The sequence below is a fragment of the Chinchilla lanigera genome, unplaced genomic scaffold (assembly GCF_000276665.1).
Source record: "Chinchilla lanigera isolate Chin_1 unplaced genomic scaffold, ChiLan1.0 scaffold00100, whole genome shotgun sequence".
In the NCBI taxonomy this organism is placed as follows: domain Eukaryota; kingdom Metazoa; phylum Chordata; class Mammalia; order Rodentia; family Chinchillidae; genus Chinchilla; species Chinchilla lanigera.
Window position 1 is genome coordinate 6877048 of NW_004955501.1, and position 19467 is coordinate 6896514.

Sequence of the window (19467 nt, forward strand, 5' to 3'; positions counted from 1 at the left end):
TGAAAGGAAGAAGGGAAGTTGGTTTAATGGGAGGATTACACTAATGTAATATATTGCACACTAAAACAAAACTGAACCTTGGTAAAACACTGGGGTTACTCAGATATAGTTTTATTCATTGTCAGCATAAAAATCCTGGCTCTAAAAGTTGGATATTATCCATTCAGCCTGCCGCTATTCAATTGTAGCAGTCCAGTTGGGACTCTGAAATCAACTGGAGGAGGGGAGAATAGTCAAATTCATGGTTTGGAATGAAAGCTGCAGTCTTTCTGCAGTATAGTTACTCGGTGAAAACACAAATATGGCACCAAAATTTCTACTAATTCCCAGCTCCTTTTCATTAAATGTCATTGAAAATCCTTAGTATCATGAGCTAGATAACCAACTTTGTTCCAATGAGATCTAGGACGTGTTTTAATCTTTCATCCTTTCTTTTGCAAGCATTATTTATATGTATTTTTAAAGTAAAGCCATTTCTCAATGGCTTAGTAAAACAGAGGTTTATTTCCAAGGCAAGAAAAATCTACTTGAGCTTCCCGCAGGCAGCTTTCATATAGTGGTTTGGAGACGCAGTCTTAAAACTCCCTGCAGCCTCATCACCATCTTGGTGAATGAGAAGACAGAATGGAAGAAGCACGCCTCATGCTTAACTACTTCCATCCAGGGCTGACACACACCCCAGTCCTTGGAGGTCACTAGTCACATGAAGGAAATAGAGCCCATCCAATAGCTACCCTCCACTGTATAGGAGGAACAAAAGCATCTACAGGAGAGCTAACTACCTCTCACTCTCCCAGTCATTCAACAAATATTTATTAAGCACCTAAATACAAAAAGTTCTATTTTAGCTGTTGGGAATAGAGTGCTTAAGTAAAATAGAAGTGGTTGCTGACCTGTGGAGCTAACTTACAGTTTTTAGAGAAGATACAAATAAATCAAGTAATTTAAAAACATACAGTCCCAGACACCCATGAAGGGAAAGATGAAAGTTTATAACAAGCTAAATGTAGTTTGAGATCTGAGGAAGGGGCATCTGAAATTTGAGGAGCAATGCCTACAGAAAGTTAAAGAGAAAAATATTCCAGACAGAAGGATCAGCATGTGCCATAGGCCTGAGGCAAGTGAAAGAATGAAAGAATACCTGTGTGGTTAAAGCCCTGAGCATAAGAAGGGAAGAGAAGGAAAGGAAACGAGGCTAGAGACATAAGTATGGAGCCCCAGAGCCCCGTGAACCATGGTAGAGATGTTAATATTCTTCCTAGTTCTATTGATTCTTGTATGTGTCTTAAACCCTTCTGGTTACACATTAATGTAAGATAGATAGATAGATAGATAGATCAAATTTATACTATTCATGCCCCCATTTGTCACTATTAATGAACTCCTAAATATCCTTTCTGTAAGGATTGTTGACTTCTGGGTACATTTTCTCTTCCCCCAGCCCCATCTCAGTCTGCGTGACCAACACTTGTACTTCCCCAATACACTGTGGGTTCTCATATCACAGCTGCAACACACACTTGCCATTCTTTCATCTCGGGAGACCTCACCCTCTCTACATCATGCTTGATTAGCCACCCTCCTAAACTAGCTTCCCTACTCAGCTCCACTACAAATCCTTGCTGGCTTTCCTGAACTCCTGGCCAGGCCAGATGCCATTACTCCAATCTCACTCTCCAACATACCACTTACTAAATTTTAGGGCTCGTTTACTCAGGCTGATTGTTCCTGCTATATTTCAACATTTGAAAGACAGGAACTGTCTTCATTTTCATATCCTCAGTGTCTTGCCATTATTCAGTACATAGCAGGCACTCAGCAGCATTAATTATATGAGTGAAGAGAGTAAATGTATTCCTCAAACTTATTTTTGCTGAAACTATTCTCATAAATTACCTAAATGCAGAGAGACACACATGTTCCTTGGCCAAAAAAGTAGAGGAAGACTGCATTATGCTCTAATCTTGAGAATTATTCATGGTGCACACAATAGGACCTTAATTAGGGTATGGCAAATAAGGTGCAAGATTTAAAGGGGAAGTCACTCCTAGTTTCATGCAAGCACTAATCTGCACTTGCAGAGCCCTGAGAATGGGTGTCTTCTTACATTTTGTACCCTTGTTGGCTTGTTTATTTCATCTTGATAAGTGTGCCCTGCACATTGGCATTTCAAAGGCTCTTACAATTCCTTCAACAGACAAAATGGCTCTATTATCTTAGGGTAACCCAAACATATTTGAGGATGAGTTCTTTTATTTTTTCATTCATACCTGTTAACCTCCCATGGAACTGGTGCTCCGTAAAATAAACCATAGAACTAGTGCTCTGTGAAATGAACTTGTAAAATGCTTTGCTTCTGTGTGGACTATTAAATTTTGATTTTTGTTTTTCAAATGATAACCTTGATGTAAAAAATGGAATTTAGATGGAAATTTGAGTTCTTCTATCAAAACTCACCTCAGAAAATACACTGAATGTTATGATAGCCAGAATAAACATCTAATTAGGTTATAGTGCTTGTGCTGGCCTTCCAAAGTAGTTACAAGGAAGCCCATTCCCATCAGTAAATGGATGGGCTTACACTATCAGGTAAAGATGTTTTTCATCTCCTCAAAGGCATATAAAGCTATTGGTCTGTCCAGTGATGGAAATGGAATGAGAAAAAAACTTAAATTACTTGGGTAGTAAGCGTGATAAGACAGGTCAGTAATCCTGCTTAACACTGTCAAGATCCCAAATCTCTGCTTGTCCATCTTGAAAGTATGTGTATGACTCCATCTGGATGGAAAAAATAGGATGTCTTCCTGGCTGACTCATTGAATTGAGTCCGTATATCTCTTAGGAAAGTGTTCCACCCAAAAGTCTGCCTGGAAGAATTATTGTTTGGAAGAAGATAGTTGCTTCTTTTGGACAAATAGAGTATCACTGGCAGCAGTTGTAGCCTAACAATGTAGTGTAAATTTTTGGTTTTTTTATTCATCCAAAAACTTACAAACTGTTTAACTCACACTGGGTAAGTAAGCATCATAATCTAGCAGATAGGCTAAGTTATATGGAAAATAAGCTTCCAGTAATACAGAGACCCTATCACAAAAATAAAAACAGAATTAAAGAAACTAAACCTTTCCAGAAAAGAAGTACTGGATTATCTCAAACTTAGTTTTTAGTTATTTAGTGGCTGAGTAAGACTACATGAGGCTCCAGGCAGAAGCCAATTTCTGAGAAAGGACCCAGGTAGGACCCTGATCTGGTTCAGCTGTGATGGTTGCCTAAAAAAGCCATAAGCAAGAACAACCCAAGGATTAGATAGGCCATAAAAAGTCTCAAACATCAAATGCCTGATGATGTTATACTCAGAGATATATTAGACATCCATCCCAAGCAAGCCAAGGAAACATTAGGGCCAGCAGAACAGGGGAATCAAGATTAATAGTGATAAAGTAAGAGAGTCTACAACAATGTTTATGAGTTCAGCTGAAAATCCTCGTTCCTTTCATACTGTCTGATGGAGGAACAATCTGTCTAATTGGCTTAGGAAATGCCAGCAGCAAACTGTTTTGTGTGGACCCCTGTAATTGCTTAGAAGCATTTAACTTCCCCGTGATTTTAGGATGTTTTGCTCCATTAAAAAAAAAAAATTCCAAGTCCTGAACACCTATGATGGTTGTATCAGACAATAATTAAACAAGAGAGGCAAGTAAATGAGCTTATGTTAAAAATACAGAGTAATCAAGTTGCCTGGTTGTGCCAAGATTTCCTCCTGGCTGTCAGAGAATCCCACATTGCCAGCTTGTGGTTTCCAGACCGATTAAGCCATACAAATAGAAGCATCTGTTCCTTTCCCTTCTTTAAGTGTCTTTTCCTCCTGGGGACCCAATTGAAGGCATCAAATTACAGGAATCAATAAACCAGGAGTAACAGGACTTATTTAGAAGCAGAGACAGGCATTTTTCTAGAAGAAACAATGGCTACCTGTCCGGGGTTCAGAGAATCACAGTGCTTAGTAGAGGTCAAGAATGTGGACTTTTCATGGTCAAATACCAAACCATCCTTTGGCCATCAGACCTATTCTTCCTGTGATTCCCATATAGGTGAATGCTGTACTGTTACCCAAGCCAGAAGTTTGAGAGTAAACTCTGATTTCTTCTTTCTCCTTTCCTTCTCCCTCAGCCTCAACATTTACTTAAAGATTTGAGACCCACAGTTTCCACTTCCTTAATACTGTCATAATTCTTTCAGTGTCAGAGACTGACCTCAAGCCCTCACTGAATTTCTCACTCCCTTATTTTCCATTTAACGGTTTTAAATGGTCTTTCTAAATTGCTACTTGATTATGTTTTCCTCTGTTTAAAATACTTTACATCTCTGAATTGCTTACAGAAAGCTAATCCAACCAAAGAATTTATATAATGCTCTGGGGCCTGGTAAATCTGGGCTGAACTGAATTCATCAAAATATTGAGATGGTGTCCTGTCTCAACTGTCTGTGATCAGTTCCCAAATATAGCAGAAAATTTACAAAAAATATAGCAGATGCCCAGTGAAATGCTAAATAAATAGGCAGTGTGCACAGAAAAGCAGACTCTCAAGAGCCCAAGGTCCAAATCAACTTTAACCACTTTTTACTTGACAGCTTCAGGAAAGTTCCCTGGCATCCTTGGACTTCTATTTCTACCACAATGTGATGACCAACCCTTGCCCCACAGCTTTGCCATGAGGAGTAAGAGCTGTACTTAAAGCACTTAGCCAGTGACTTCCTGGCAAACACTGACCATACTAGGAACAAATAAGCTGAGAGAACAAAGGGCACATATTTATTAGGCATCACTTATACAGGTGCTGTACATAGAACTGGGAGGTCATGACCTCTGACCTCCAAGACTCAGAGCCTGCATCACACTCATCACCCCCATTCAGTCCAGGGGCATTTACTCAGGGCTCAATAGCCAATTGGAGTTCACCTTTTTCAGTAGAGTTAGGAAATCTTGACCCTCACTTCAGATCAGATTGTGTGACTTTAAAAGTTTAATTTGATGTTTCTAGGGGAAAGATCAACACTTGTTGGAGTTTGGTGGAGATAAAATAGGATGGTTTTAGAATTTACCTTCTAAAATTGATCCCTAGCAGAATTTACCTTGGTGAGCAATTGCTTATCGAGAACAGATGCAGTGACACAGGAGAGAAGGAATCTATACCTGTGTGGTTCTGCTAATGAGAATTGAGGTCCTGTGGTTATCGCCAAGGTTGATCAGATCTGATCTCAGTGATGGTATGCGCGACTCCAGCAAAGGAAAGGAAAATCACCTGGTTTTTCTATCATTCTTAAGAGTAGAACAGACTGGAGGACTGTTGTGTCTAATCTTTTCTGTCCCTAGATGGGATCATTCTATACCCCCTGAAAAGTGAATGTTATACGAAGTTACACCCAAAACAGGTAATAGTCATTCTGAGACGACTATGTGGAACAATTATTTTTGTATCTCAGGGTGCTGAGATTGTTTCCTCCAAAATGCCCTTGTGCTTACTGAGGTGGTCCAGCATGGGATGCGGGCAGACTTCTGTTTCAGTTCATAGCAGAAATAATAGGTACTATGTCTCAGATTATCGAGATGTGGGGCTGGAACAACTTTTCTGTTCTAGGGTAATTTAAGTTTATGAGGTTACAGCTTATGTTCCTAATCTAAATTTTAAGTGAAATAGGGATCTCTATGCTAGTTTTCACTGCCATTCCAAAATATTTGGAGAGATTTACTACTTAGCATTAGTGAAAAGTGCTCCAAGATCCTTGCATGAAAGATTTCTTTACATTTTGGTTTCATTCATTCATTCATTTGTTTATCAAAACAATATTTACTGATTTTTTGTAATGTACCTACTTTAATTTTATTATTTTCTTATGTAATTACTGTCTGTATTCACCACTGGACTATAAGTTTTATGCAAATAATGAATAATCCATTTATCTTTCTGTCTTTTTATCACTGTATATGTTTATGTATCTTTTTTCTATTCCTCCATATACTGTACATAGCTCATTTTCTGATGCAGAAGTACTCAGTAAAGTACTCAATAAAGGCTTGATAATGAATAAAAGAAAATCATAAAATAGGAGGTCCACAGTCATTTATGTAGAATAGATTGAATTCATCCAAAGTAGACTTAAGAAGTACATAGAGAGATAGAGACAAAGAGAGAAGGAGGAGAAGGAGTAGGAAGAAGAGCTTCACTCCTCTTGAGGTGGGGGAGAAAGATAAAGGAGAGACCCTTATGTTCCAGAACTCAAGATCAGTGCTTTATCCATTGTTAAAAGTAGTTATACTATCACACCCCAACAGCCAACTAAACTGACTTGTGTTGACTTGAATATCTGTACACTGACTAGAGATTATATTCACATTTTCAATTCACAGAAGCAAGTTTTCTGAGTCCAAAAACATGTGAATCTCCAGAGCAAATATCAGGTTCTCAGATCAGTCTTACACTTGGAAAGTTGGTGCAAGAGCATGGTACAAGCTGAACCAGTGCAGGGTGACTGATAATGAGGACAGCACTTTCCCTGAAAGCTTGAGGCGTACGTCATGGTCAAAGCCTGCTTTCTTACTGTATGCACACACCTTGGGAGTTTCCATCCTCCTAAAGTGTAATGAGGTGTGAGGTTAAAAGGTTTGGACAAGCATTTGGGAGCCTTTGAAACTTATCTGAACTAACCAAGGCTCCCAGGGCCATACATCTCTTGTGATATCTGGCTCCATGAGTATAACATTTTAGAATTTTGTTTGCTCATAGCAACAAAGAACTTGGGAATTTAGTATTTTGTTTGTTTATAGCAATAGTATACACTTACAGCAATACTTTACTGAATGATCATTAAGGGTCCAGGATCACCCTTGAATGTTGTTTTCTGTCTGTAGCTGGGTTTTGATTGAATTGGAAAAGACCGTGCACCAGGATATAATTGTAACTACTGCCACCATAGTCGCAGAGCGTGGCCTCTTGGGTTTTCTGTCTAGTATTTGTCAGTGTCTAGAGAGCAAATGCATCTAAATTGGTGAGTTTTTGTGGCCCACTCTAGAGATCTGAATCAGACTCTCTAAAGATAGGGCCTGGAAATCTAAAATTTAACAAGCTCTTCTATGCATACTAAGTTCCTAAAAAATGTTGATGACTACTCCGCTAATGCAAGCCGGTCTGCACTCTATCATCAGTGTCTTGAGAGAAGGATCTCAGCACTTTCTTTATCCCCATAACCAGCGCAATGCCTATCACTCTGTCCCTAGGAAACCGTGTGTGTGCGTGTGCGTGAGTGTAGGAGGGAAAGGAATATGATCCTCACCTTAGAGGTGAATAAACTGGGTAGACTAGGGGATGACTACACAATTCTACCTAGTAAAAGGGAAGAGTTTTGAGTGGTTTTCTGAATGACTGTGCGAATCCTGCTGTTTCCACCAGACCAAACCACTACCGAGTTCCCCTCTGCATTAAAATATCCCCTCTCCGGGAGGTACTGACATATTTAACCAACTCTTGAATTTTGAAAGAGGAAATTTTGCCCCATTAATAAAAAGGTAGCAAGATAAAAGCAAAGTATACATTGATGGCAGATTTTTAAAAAACAAATAGCAAAGTCCACAGCCAGAGTCTAGAATATATGGGGAGCACAAGATAAAAAGGAGAGATTGATGTACTTGGTGCTGACCCAAGTCTGCAAAGAGCCTGGGCTTATGCGTCAAGTGAACACGTGGTCTGAGCTTCAGGGGCAGCGCAGGCTCCACCAGTCTGGACACATGCTCCAGGTAATAAAAGTGGTTTCACCCAAACCCAGCCCAGAGCTGTCCCCACAGCACTGCAACTCAATGCACCGTGTTTTCTCTTGAGGCCAGGGTCAGCAAATGAAACCAGACCAGGCAGGGAAAGTGGGTGGTGCATGACTGCACAACCTCACTTACGAGCTCTGCTCTGGAATTGAAACACACATGATAGCTAGAATAGTTCTTAAACAAACATAGTAGTGGAATCTGCATTTTACTTGATCTAGTTCCATCAATGAAAGCAAGACTTCTGAAACCCCTTTAAAATCAACCCTTTGATTATTCTTTGCAAATTTCAAGCAGCTCCTTGGACATGGTCATCCACAAGTCATGAGTCGCTTAAGCTTCCATGCCTCCCTTGCCTTGTCTGTCACCTCCCGCTTCTGCTGCATGCAGTGCCAGCTGGGGGTCCTTCTCTGCTTTCACTGTACCAGAAGGTCACATGAAGCATTAACCTTCGAGCCAAGGAAGGTCATACACATGTATTTCAAAGATTTCAGCACCATTTTTCCTCTGCTGCTGCCACTGTCATGCATGGATACCTAAGTGTGTGAGTGTTAGTGGCTTTGTGACATCCAGATATCCCTAATGCTGTTGAACCCACCCTTTGTTTACCTTTAGCTTCCAAGCAGCACCCTGCACATGCATGGAGATGCATCTCACCCATCAGGTGAATTCTGGGGCTCCCAGTGCATCAAAGTCTCTCCCTCTGCTCTCTTGACCCATGTAAAACCTGCTAATTTGTGGAAACTTCTCTTTAAAGCTGCCTCCTGTATTTACAGCTCCCTGTACAGAACCAAGACATGAGCCTGGGTACAAACCTAAACAATTCTCACAGCCTCATCTGCCCCTTCCAGCATTCAGCTCCTTATTCCTGGACCCATTTTGTCAACCGGCTCTCCTCACCCAGGGCTGAGTCCCTCAGAAGGAGCTCAGGCTCCTGCACAGACAGATTTCCAGCAGTTGGTCCTGCCCACCAGTCCAGCAAAGGTGAAGCCCAGAGATGGGTATAACTGAGGCTGCCACCCCTTCTGTAGATTCTGATGAATCTACATCATCTTGAGCTGAGAAATTCTTCTCTCTATTCACATTCTCCATAGTTTCCTAAAGTATTTCCTAAATCTCTTTAAAATTTCACAGAATCCAGCATTATCCACCCCCTATTATGAAGATTCCTGTCTTCAGTCCATCTGGCATTCTACTCTGCCAGCCTCAGAAGTCCACCTGAGCTACTTTTAACTCCCTTCCTAGCAGCCAGCTTGATGTCTGAGAGCTACTGACAGTCTTGTAGTGAAGAAGAATTAATTAAATGAAGGGCAGATAAACAAGGAAGTTGGAACCCTCTTTCCATGTACAAAACAAGGAAGTCACAACCTCCAAAAAGCTAATATATGCGATTTTTCTTCATAGATGCTGATAGTCCTTCATAGATGCTGATAAACCAGTAAAATAAGTTTGTATCAAATGTCATCACTGAAGTTTTACAAGAAAGAAGTCATCCCAGATACTACATCGTGGATGAAGTTCTCACAAATAGATAGAGATGTGTTTGCTTCAAATTGCCATTAAATAATAGGGTATCATTTTATTTTCCAAATGCTACAGTTAGAAGGCCACTAGATAGAATGATTTGGAAACACAGTTTAGTTGGTTCTTTCATTCTTTCTTTCTTTTTTTCTTTCTTTCTTTTCTGTTTCCTTTGTTTGTTTTGTTTTCATTATTAAGGGTTAAGCCCAGAGGCACTCTGTCACTGATCTGCATTCCTTATCCTTTTGTATTTTAGACAGAATCTTGCTAAGTTATCCAGACTGGCCTCAGACTTGAGGTCCTCCGAACTCAGCCTTTTGCACAGCTTGGTTCTTACATTGCCGACCCTCTGTTGATTTAACTGTGATGATCTGAATTTATACTTCCTCCTTATATGAGCCCAGTGAAGCTCCTCTTAGGTTAGTCATTGCGGGAAATTTTAGAGTGCTACCTTCGTTACTTTCTTGTTACTGGGACAAAATATCTGACATCTATAATTTAAGGGAGAAGTTTATTTTAACTCACAGTTTTGGAGGTTTCAGCCATGGTCGGCAGGCACCAAGACAGACAGGTTGGCAGAGGGACGTGGCAGAGGGAAAGGTGCTCAACTCACGGCAGCCAACAAGTAGAGAGAAGGAAGGGAAGAGCCACGGACAATAATACACCTTTCCAGGTTGCACCCCCCAGGGGCCCACCTCCTACCAGGACCCACCTCTAATAGAATACACTATTTAGCTACTGAACCCATCTACCCAGATATAGCATCCCTATGATCCAATCACCCTCCAAGTACTTTTGGGGGATATTTTTTTATCTAAAACATAACAAATGCCTAGAGAGATTTTAAAGTATATGTCTGTGCCCTGAGAGAAGTCAGACATTCTTAAATTTACTGGTTATTAAAAATAAAAGGTAAAAAAAAAATACTCGCCACTTAAAAGATGCCTGACAGAAGTAAATTGTATGTGGTAAAATGTAAAGGGCCCTGGCTGTGAAGAAATACAACCAGGCTCACAGCCAAGTGCTAGGCTTGTGTTAGTTCTATGTCTTGGAGCAATAGCCTTCAATTGCTTCAGTATACTGAGAATCATAATCTGGGAAAATGGACCTTCTCATCTCACCAGCAGACAATAAGCCAGTGACCTTTAGATGTGCATGTTCAGACACACAGCAAAACAAAAAGGGGGGGGGGTACTATGTTAATCAAGTATTGGTAAATAGGCAACAATTTTATTGTTTAATATGATGGCCTCAGCCTTTGGATGAGAAGATTTTAAGAGGGAAAAAGATATGCAATGAAGAAAAGGTGGTGGTGGGGGGAGTGGCCAGGCATGGTGGTGCTTGCCTGTATTCCCAGCACTAGGCAGGCTGAGTTAGGAAGAGGATTGCTGCAAGTTTGAAGTCAGCCTGGGCTACAAAGTGAATTCAAGGCCAGTCTGCACTGCATAGTGAAATGTTAAAAAAGACAAAAAGAAACAAAAAGATATGCAATGACACAGTGCCATATAACAGGAATTTTGGCTTTGGAAAGGACCTAAGGGAATGTGTATCCCAATTCTCATTCCCAGTTACTCATTTTGTACCAAAGGAAACTGAGGCACAAAGTATTTAATTTGAGAAGTTTGTCGATGTCTCACAGCATTATCCTGAGAGGTGGGACTAGAACACAGATTTCTGCTTACCATCTCCAAGAAACCTGTGTTTACATCCTAAAAGCTGTGCCATTTCTACAGTCCTGTGCCTACAACCCATGCAGAGCATACTGTCCCCTTTGACTGTCTCTTTTAATAACTAATCAGGTTATTGCAATACCTTACCTTTGCGGTATGGAGACCTGGCCAAATACCCAGAGAAGTGCCATCAACTCAAGTTCGCCTTTTCCATTTATTCATTAAACATTTATCTGAGGTCTTACTTGCACTCAAGAACTATGCTAAACCCTGATTTTTTAAAAATCTCAGTACTTAGAATTTTCTTTTAGGTGGGGGATTTAGACTCATAAACGAACGCTCTAGCTGGGTGTGATAGTGCACACCTATAATCCCAGCACTAAGGTAGGAGGAGGCTAAGGTAGGAGGATCACCAGAAGTTTGAGGCCATCCTGGGCTACATAGTGAATTTGAGGCCAGCCTGAGCTGAAAAACAAGACTCTGTCTCAAAAAACCAAAAATAAATAAATAAATGAATAAATGAAATAAACCACTGCCCAGTGCTTTGGAACAATGGCCTTCAGTTGCTTCACTATATTCAGAGAAAATAAATGTAAAAATCCCCATGTAGTTGGGGAAGTTTTGAAGCAGATATCAGCAGACTACAATGGAAGCATGGAGGGGAGACACGACAAGCAACTGAGGAGAAGTTTGATCGATTCCTACTTCATCTGGACAGATGACAAGTTGTTATGTTAAAAAAGTAAAAAGCCAACTAGGAAGAATGGATATCTTTAACTATTAAAATCTGCAGCGATGTTGTTTTGTGATTGCCGTTTGGACAGCTCACACTTGCCTACTATACACTGTCATATTTTGATCCTTAGAACTCTGATGTGAACACAGAGTTCTGTTGAAACACCTCAAATCTATGACAGCAGCAGCTAATTAACCTCTCTGTGTCTCTGTTTCCTCATCTATGAAGTGGAAGTGACAATAGTAGTGGTAGGCATATTGTGAAGATTAAATGAGTCAGAACATGGCAAGGGGTCACAGCAGTGTGGGGGACAAAGTTAACGTCCAGTAAATGCTGGAATATTCACAAGAAAGGACCTGTCACTGAAAGCTCCCTGCTAATGTAAGTACCTGAGAGCAAGGGAGGAGGTGAGGAAAGTTGCCTCAGTCGGGGCCACCCAGGAAACTGAAGCAGAAGGATGTGTACACATTAAGAGGTTTATCTCAAGCTCACTGATGAGATTCGTGAGGTCTGGCGAGGACAGTCTGCAATCTGAGGACAGGCCATCAGGAAGGACAGCATGGGAATTCCAGGGCAGGGGCAGGAGCTTCAGCCCACAGACAGAGTCTCTTCTTGTTCAGAAAAGCCGCGGTTCTCCCCTGAAGACCTTTCCCTGGACTGTGTCAGGCCCTCCCAGAGGTTGTCAGCCAATCCTTACCTTTATAAGATACATGGTTTGCAAATATTTTCTGTTCCATACATTGCCTCGTCATTTTGTTGATTATTTTATCCTTTGCTGTGCAGACGCTTTTTAGTTTGACATAATTCTACTTTCTTCTGTTGTTTGTGCTTTTTTTACTTTTGTTGTATTTATTGTTTATTGGCACAATTTAGATATATGTAATGATCACATTCATCATAGTGAACACGTATCTGTACATGGTATGTCTTAGTTCCTCTTTTTTTTCCTCCCAGTTCCCTCCCCTCCCTTCAACCCGCCTACCCCTCCTTATTTACAAAGCTTTGTTCCTATTGTCTCTTTTTTTCTCATTCACCCCCCCAACTCCCCTTTCCTTTTGAACAATTTTTTCCTTTTTCACAATATTTATTACTAGGGCTAGGGGTTCCATCCAACCTAGCTATTCCCCCTTCTTGGTATCTACCCCCCAAAAATTAAAAGCGTCACACCAGAACAATATATACACACCCAAGTTTATAACACCACAGTTTGTAATAGCTAAATCTTGGGAAAAAACTAAATGCCCATCAACCAATGAAGGGATAAAAAAGATGTGTTTTTATACAGTAGAGTACTACTCAGCCATAAAGAAGGATAAACTTGAGGTATTTATAACTAAATGTATGTAACTTGGGATTATAATCATAAGTGAAATAAATCAGACACACGTGTCAGTATTGCATTGTTTCTCTTATGTGAGAAACTGAAAGTACCTGTGCTTTTGGGGTGAGATTTAAAATATCATTATCAAGAAGTAGGTCAAGAAACTTTTGTGTTTCTTCTTAGAATTGTGTAGTTTGAGGGCTTGTGTTTATATCACTGAACTATGATGAATTGGTATGTGATAAGGGTTTAATTTCATTGTTCTACATGTGAGTATACAAGTTTGATATGTGTGAAGTGCTCAGAGTAATTTCCAGCATGCAGTGAGCACCATGTACTTTTTACTATTACAACTTGCTGCTTGTGTGGCAGTGGTGAAATCAAGGAGGCGCTGGGTGACCTTGCAGAAGTCTCTGTTGGCATCTTCCTCTTCTGTAAGCTGAGTTGAGTGCATCCTTAGTTGAACTTCAACACTTTCAGATTCTGCACCTAAACTCCTTTGTGAGACACAAGGATTTGAGAGGGTTTCTGGCTTGGAGGGAACTTTAAGCTGCTGAGCTCTCACAGATGTGTCAAGGCCTTCTTATGGATCCACACCCAGAATTCTGCCTCTGACTGCTTTTCTGCAGGGTGGTTGATCTGTTTACTTTTCACCAAGATGCGCTCCTTTGTCAGCTGCATCAGAGCTGTCATATTTCAGCTTCATGACAAAGCTTGAGGGAAGCAGTGTTTTTGTTTGTCTGCTTCACGGTGTCTTCCTTCCTCTGGGATCCCTTCTGAGAAAGGTCAAAAAAAAAAAAATCTGCCACTGCTGCGATGGGAAATGCCAAAGACTGAAGAAACAGGGCTCTCGCACAAGCTGCGCTGTTTGCTGCGGAGGCCCCCAGGGAGCACCCTCAAACCTGGCTCTTCTCCCAGCTCAGGGAGGTTCAGTGGTCACTGGCTTTCTCCCTCAGTCAGAGAACAGAGTATAAACATCCTGAGTGCTGTGGTTGGCAGCTGAAGGAGGCAGAGTGACTAAACCCCGAGTGAGGGAAATGTAAGAGGGCACAGAAGGACTGACAGGGCATATGCCCCTTCTCCTAAAGAAGATGGGCCTCACTCTGTTTGCAAATGCAGGGGAGTGTTTAAAAGGCTGCTTCTACTTCCTTTCTCTTATTTGCATCTGCCCCCTTGGCCTTTTTATTTCCTCATAAGTAGAAAAGGTGGAAAGGTAAGTCTCTGAGCACAGACTCAGATACTCCGTCTGTACTCACTGAGGACAAATTATGAACCTTATGAAGGGTAGATCTCAAGAACCACACTTCTTCCTGGGTCCACTGATGGGTGTGGCACCCACATGATGCAGACGCCTCTCCAGGGGCCTCTTCATCCAGTCTAGCTGACAACGGAAGTCAACTGGCTCAGTTATGTTATCACCGCAGAGGCTGAGGTCTGCAGGGGTTTATTTCTTGAATACACACACATCCACCACAGCTCACTCCCTGAGGGCCTCAGAACAGCTACGATGTTGTTGCTCACCAAGGCATAGGGAGAATGAAACTTGTAAATCATGCTGCAGCTCTTAAATCTTCCTTCTGAAAATGCTGTTTTTTCCTTATTCCACCAGACAATGCAAACCAGATGGCCACTGCCAAACCCAAAGGGACAAAGAAGTGCAGTCCTACTGTGTGATTGGAAGGAAAACCAGGTGCATTTAGTAACAACACTAGAAGTTAACTTTATAAACTCCAGGGTCAGTTTATTAACCAAAATAATTTTCAGACCTTCAAATGATAGTAATTTATTTACGGCATCTGCCAATTGAGTATACATATAATGATCAAAAAGTATAAATTAAGTAACAATTCTGAGTTTTAATTGTAACTATCTAATTTTCTATGGTCAAAAAACTAAATGAAAGAACATGAATTCAGCTCCATGTTGCTGCAGAAGTTAAACCCCCTGCGGTGTTTCTGCGGAGTTCCCCTCCTAGGACTCACCTGTGGAGCTCTGGCTCCACCCTCCTGCTCCCACGCAGTTTGCAGCCATGGCTGTGGGCCAGCTCACACCGCTCTCTGGCCTGCTTTGCTCTAAAACATGGGCATGGCCTTCTCTCTTATCTTCATGTCACCATCTTCACAGTGCCCTTGTGGGTAGTGCATTCACTGGTGTCTCAGAATTAATGGGGGAGGGGGAGGGAGAAAAAGAGATACCGCAGATTCCAAAGTTTCTTCTGTCTTACTTTCTCCTACCGCAATCCTGGACTCTGTGTTAGTTTTCTGTCACTGCGGCAAAATACCTGAGATAAAGAACTTAGAGATAAGGTTTATTTTGGCCCACATTTGTGGAGGTTTCAGTTTGCAAATGCAGGGGAGTGTTTAAAAGGCTGCTTCTACTTCCTTTCTCTTGAGTAACAATTCTGAGTTTTATTTGTAACTATCTTCCCTTCTCAGCTGACCTATTGCTTTGGGCTCTGTTGATACAGCACAGCATGGAAGGAGCACATGGCAGAGGGGGCCTATTCACCCCATGGCAACCAGGAAGCAAAGAGAAAGGAAAAGGAGGGTCTGGGGTCCTAATATTTCCTTCAAGAACATGTCCTCAGTGACCTCACTTCCTCCCATTGGGCCCTATCTCCTAAAGGGCCACCGTCTTGCATTCCTACCATAGGCTATAGACCAACTCTTTAACATAGGGGCCTTTGGAGTCATTCAAGATCCACACCAGAGTGGGGAGAGGGTGTTAAAGGGATGAAAAAGCATCCATTCCCCAAAACAAATATAACACTTATATACTGCAAACACAAATCTTTAAAAAAGATTCACGTGGTAGCAGTCTGTCTTCAGCCCTCTGATGAAACATTCCCTAATTTCTCCTTAACCCACACCCCTGGGTCTCACCTCTGCTTCTCTGGTCACCATTCAGCCCTTCCTTTTCTCACCAGAATGCTCTAACTCCCTTTGTTTAACTTCTTCCACTCGGCTTTATTCTGATTCATTCCTTCCTCACTGAGACATTTATTAATGTTTTCTTGGCAAAAGAATTATCTAACAATTTCTTCAGAGATAGAAGCTGAGGAATTAGTTTTTCTTTAAAAAGAAAGAACTCAGCAAATGCTTTCCACTCCTATAACATACCATTTTAAAACACTGTAAAATATTGTAAGCATAGATTATAAAGTTGGAGATATTGAGGGAGTCATATCATAAAATACCTTGGAAGACCTATTAAACTATTCATTTGTATTCCATGCAGGTAATTAACATAATTAGTGGATGATTGGAGTGAAGCAGTACAAGGGAAGCCAGCAGACAGTTGCAGTAGCCCAGGCTAGGAAGGAGCAGTAGGTAAAGAAGTGCTGGTGTCAACCCATAGTCCGGAGAAACAGTGGAGAGGACCCTGGTCAGGGGAAGTGGTAGGAATGGTGCCCAGTTCCCTGTGTGAAGCAACTGGATGTGTGTTGGTGGAATCCCCTGTGACCAGAAATCAATCAGTAGGAATACATTTCAGAGGAAATTCATACTTCATTTTGGACATGATGTGAGGTGTGATTAAACAATATGGTGAATGTACAAATTTTAAAAATGTATTGCAGTAAGCGACTCACTGCCATGAAGCTCCCTCAAAGTACTCCCCTTCACTGTGAACACACTTATCGCATCATCTCTGCCACTTCTGAGGCAGTTCTGGAAGTCCTCTTTCGTGAGGTCTTTAGTTGTGGTGTTTTGGCTGCCCCGATGTCCTAAATTGCTTCAAAATGTCCACCGTTCATGATCATTTTGACTTTGACGAAGATCCAAAAGTCACACAGTACCAGATCCAGTGAATAAAGCAGATGAGACTAGAGCATAATGTTTCTATTTGACAGAAATTGCTATGAACATTTGATCAATGAGGCATGATAGAAAAGCATGGAAAATTTTTAAATTAAAAATTTTATTACAGCAAAAGACACATTTCCATTAATCTCCCTCAAAATACTCCTTCTCTTTGAACACACATCCCATCATTTTTGGCATTATGACTTTTACTATAATCAGTTTTCTTTATTTAAACATTTAGCATATTTTTAATCATGGCTTCTGTTTCACTGAAGATCTCTGAGACATCGCACATGATCTGGGAACAGATTTACAATCAAGTTTTCAGACAATAGGACCTGTACCCGGAGGGAAGACCAGGCTGTCTCTCTTCGGTCCCTGGTATTATAGGGGAAATTTCTGAGGAAAAGGCCCCCTTGCTGTATTGATCTTAGTTGTGTGTGACTTCGTTGTCGCACTCAGTCGTTGGCTTAAAGTGGAGAAGTGGTATCTAAAATCTTTCAGACCTCAGTCAAACCTTCACCTAGGAAAAAAAATACTGAACTTCCTCCTTACATAGACATGTGACCAAGCAGAGGGATTGCTCCTGACTTCAACACTCTGCAAAGCATTGCTTGGGTGCCCAGAATTTAGTCTTAACAATTCTAGAAGGGGCTTTCTTGTTAGAAGTGAACAGTCACAGCTTGTATATGATGGATGCCTGATATTTACCGATGTGGCTATTGTTCACCATCTTCTGTCCATTTTCATGTGGGTAAAAGTGTCACTTTTTTTGCCTTCTTACTCATTTATCGGCATTGCTGTTTTGCTCTCAGAGAGAAAAAAAGTGTGATCAGTATGACCCCATTTAAGTCCCTGACAGAAGCTGTTCACTGTGGAAGCCTCGGGCTCAGGTAATCAGGCATCTGGTTGCGGCTGTAAACCAGGGACACTTTCCACAATGGGGAAAAGAGCATCAGAATCAGAGGCAGGACACCTGCTTTCAGATCTTGGGTTGTAATTCACTAGATGGTCTTATTGGCAAGCACTTATGTCCTGTGGGTCTTACTGGCCTTATCTGAAAAATGCACACATCACTGTAGTCACTACTGCATCACAAGTTTGTTTGGGGATTGTGGCCACAAAGGCCAGGAAAGAGTGGAGAAATCACGGGGGATGTTATATCCCACAAGTCACAACCCCAGAGTACTGGGCTTTTCTCCCAGACCATATGACTTTCACCTACCTTTTTCATCAAGTTCAGGTCATTCTTTTCTCGTTTGCAGTGCATAGTGTGGGACTGGGACTCCAACGGAAAGCACGACTTCATTGGAGAATTCACCTCAACGTTCAAGGAGATGAGAGGAGCAATGGAAGGGAAGCAGGTACACAAACCACCCATGTTACCCCGACCCTTCTCTATGACTCATCCTTAGCACTCAGTTACAAATGACAAAGACAAAACATAAATACATGGTTCAGTCTCCTGATAAAGGAGTGTGGTGACACGAGATTTAGCACAACCCCAACCCACGGTGCTGTGTGGCCTTGATCCAGACACTGCAATGGCAAGCAGAAACACAGTGACGATACCCAGGACTTGGAGGCAGATTTATTTACATTGATGGGCACTGATCGGGATCCTTCCCAGAATATCAGGCCCCGATCTCTGGTACTGTAGGGCTTATATGAGATATTCAAGCAGGAAGTACAGAGGCAGAGTGGCTTGTCAATTGGCGATTGGTTTATACAATGTGTGTCACAGTGACCAGCTATGCATCACAAAGACCAGCCATTTCTAGCAGTCAAAAGCAACCGAACTGGAACAAAATCTATTACCTAGGCAACTAAAAACTTGAAGTATCCTGGCTGGGGGAGGCATTTTTTGTTACAACATTACCTCCAAATGATAGTTCTCCATCAGTAAAATAGAGAGGTTAGATAAGAAATTTTCTAGTTTCCTTTAATTGTGTAGTCTTGGAAAAGTAATTGAATTTTTCTATATCTCATTCTTCGCACCTCAAATATAGTGGTGAGAATGATCCCTACTTCACTGGACTTAGTGAAGGTTAAACGAGCACCTGGCCAGCACTTCCAAAAAACTGGCTGTTAGCAGAAGTATTCCTCCCAGTTCTACATTTATGTGACTTAGTAACATGGGTAACACATCTAATGCTTGGGAGAAATTATTTGAATCTACCAAATTTTATTATACAAACCAGATTTTCCTGTAGTTCCATAGTTTCACTCTTCCATCTTTGATACCAAGACACGTACCCAAACCCGACCATATGCCACAGAGACACAGTGTGCTACGCCTACCCCAAGACCTAAACCCCGTGTTTCTCTCAGACACACGTGCCTTGTCACCTGGGCCCTGACCTCACAGGCTTCCTCCTACCTTCACATCTTCCAATCACAGTACCTGAGTCTCTGCCTGAGAGCTTTTCCTGGCTGCTAGAGCCTCTCTCACCTGTATCCAAAGCAGGCAGGCAGTGTGTAAGGAGGTCTCATACTGTTCAAGAGGTTCCCCTCAAAAAGCAACTAATGTGTTTTGAAGTATAAATACCCCAGCTTTCTTGCCCTTAAGATGGGAGAACTCTGAGGTTCGTGCTCTGTATAGC

The 19467-nt window shown here is 41.4% G+C and overlaps 1 protein-coding gene across 2 annotated transcripts in view; it reads left to right on the forward strand.

Annotated features, from left to right (window-relative positions):
- Nucleotides 1-19467, forward strand: part of Cpne4 (copine IV) — a 467949-nt gene that overhangs the window by 403379 nt on the left and 45103 nt on the right. For both annotated transcript variants that reach the window (XM_013505812.1, XM_005406839.2), the window contains exon 8: nucleotides 18130-18228. In XM_013505812.1, the coding sequence (XP_013361266.1) occupies nucleotides 18130-18228 (99 nt within the window). The remainder of the gene's footprint in view (nucleotides 1-18129; nucleotides 18229-19467) is intronic.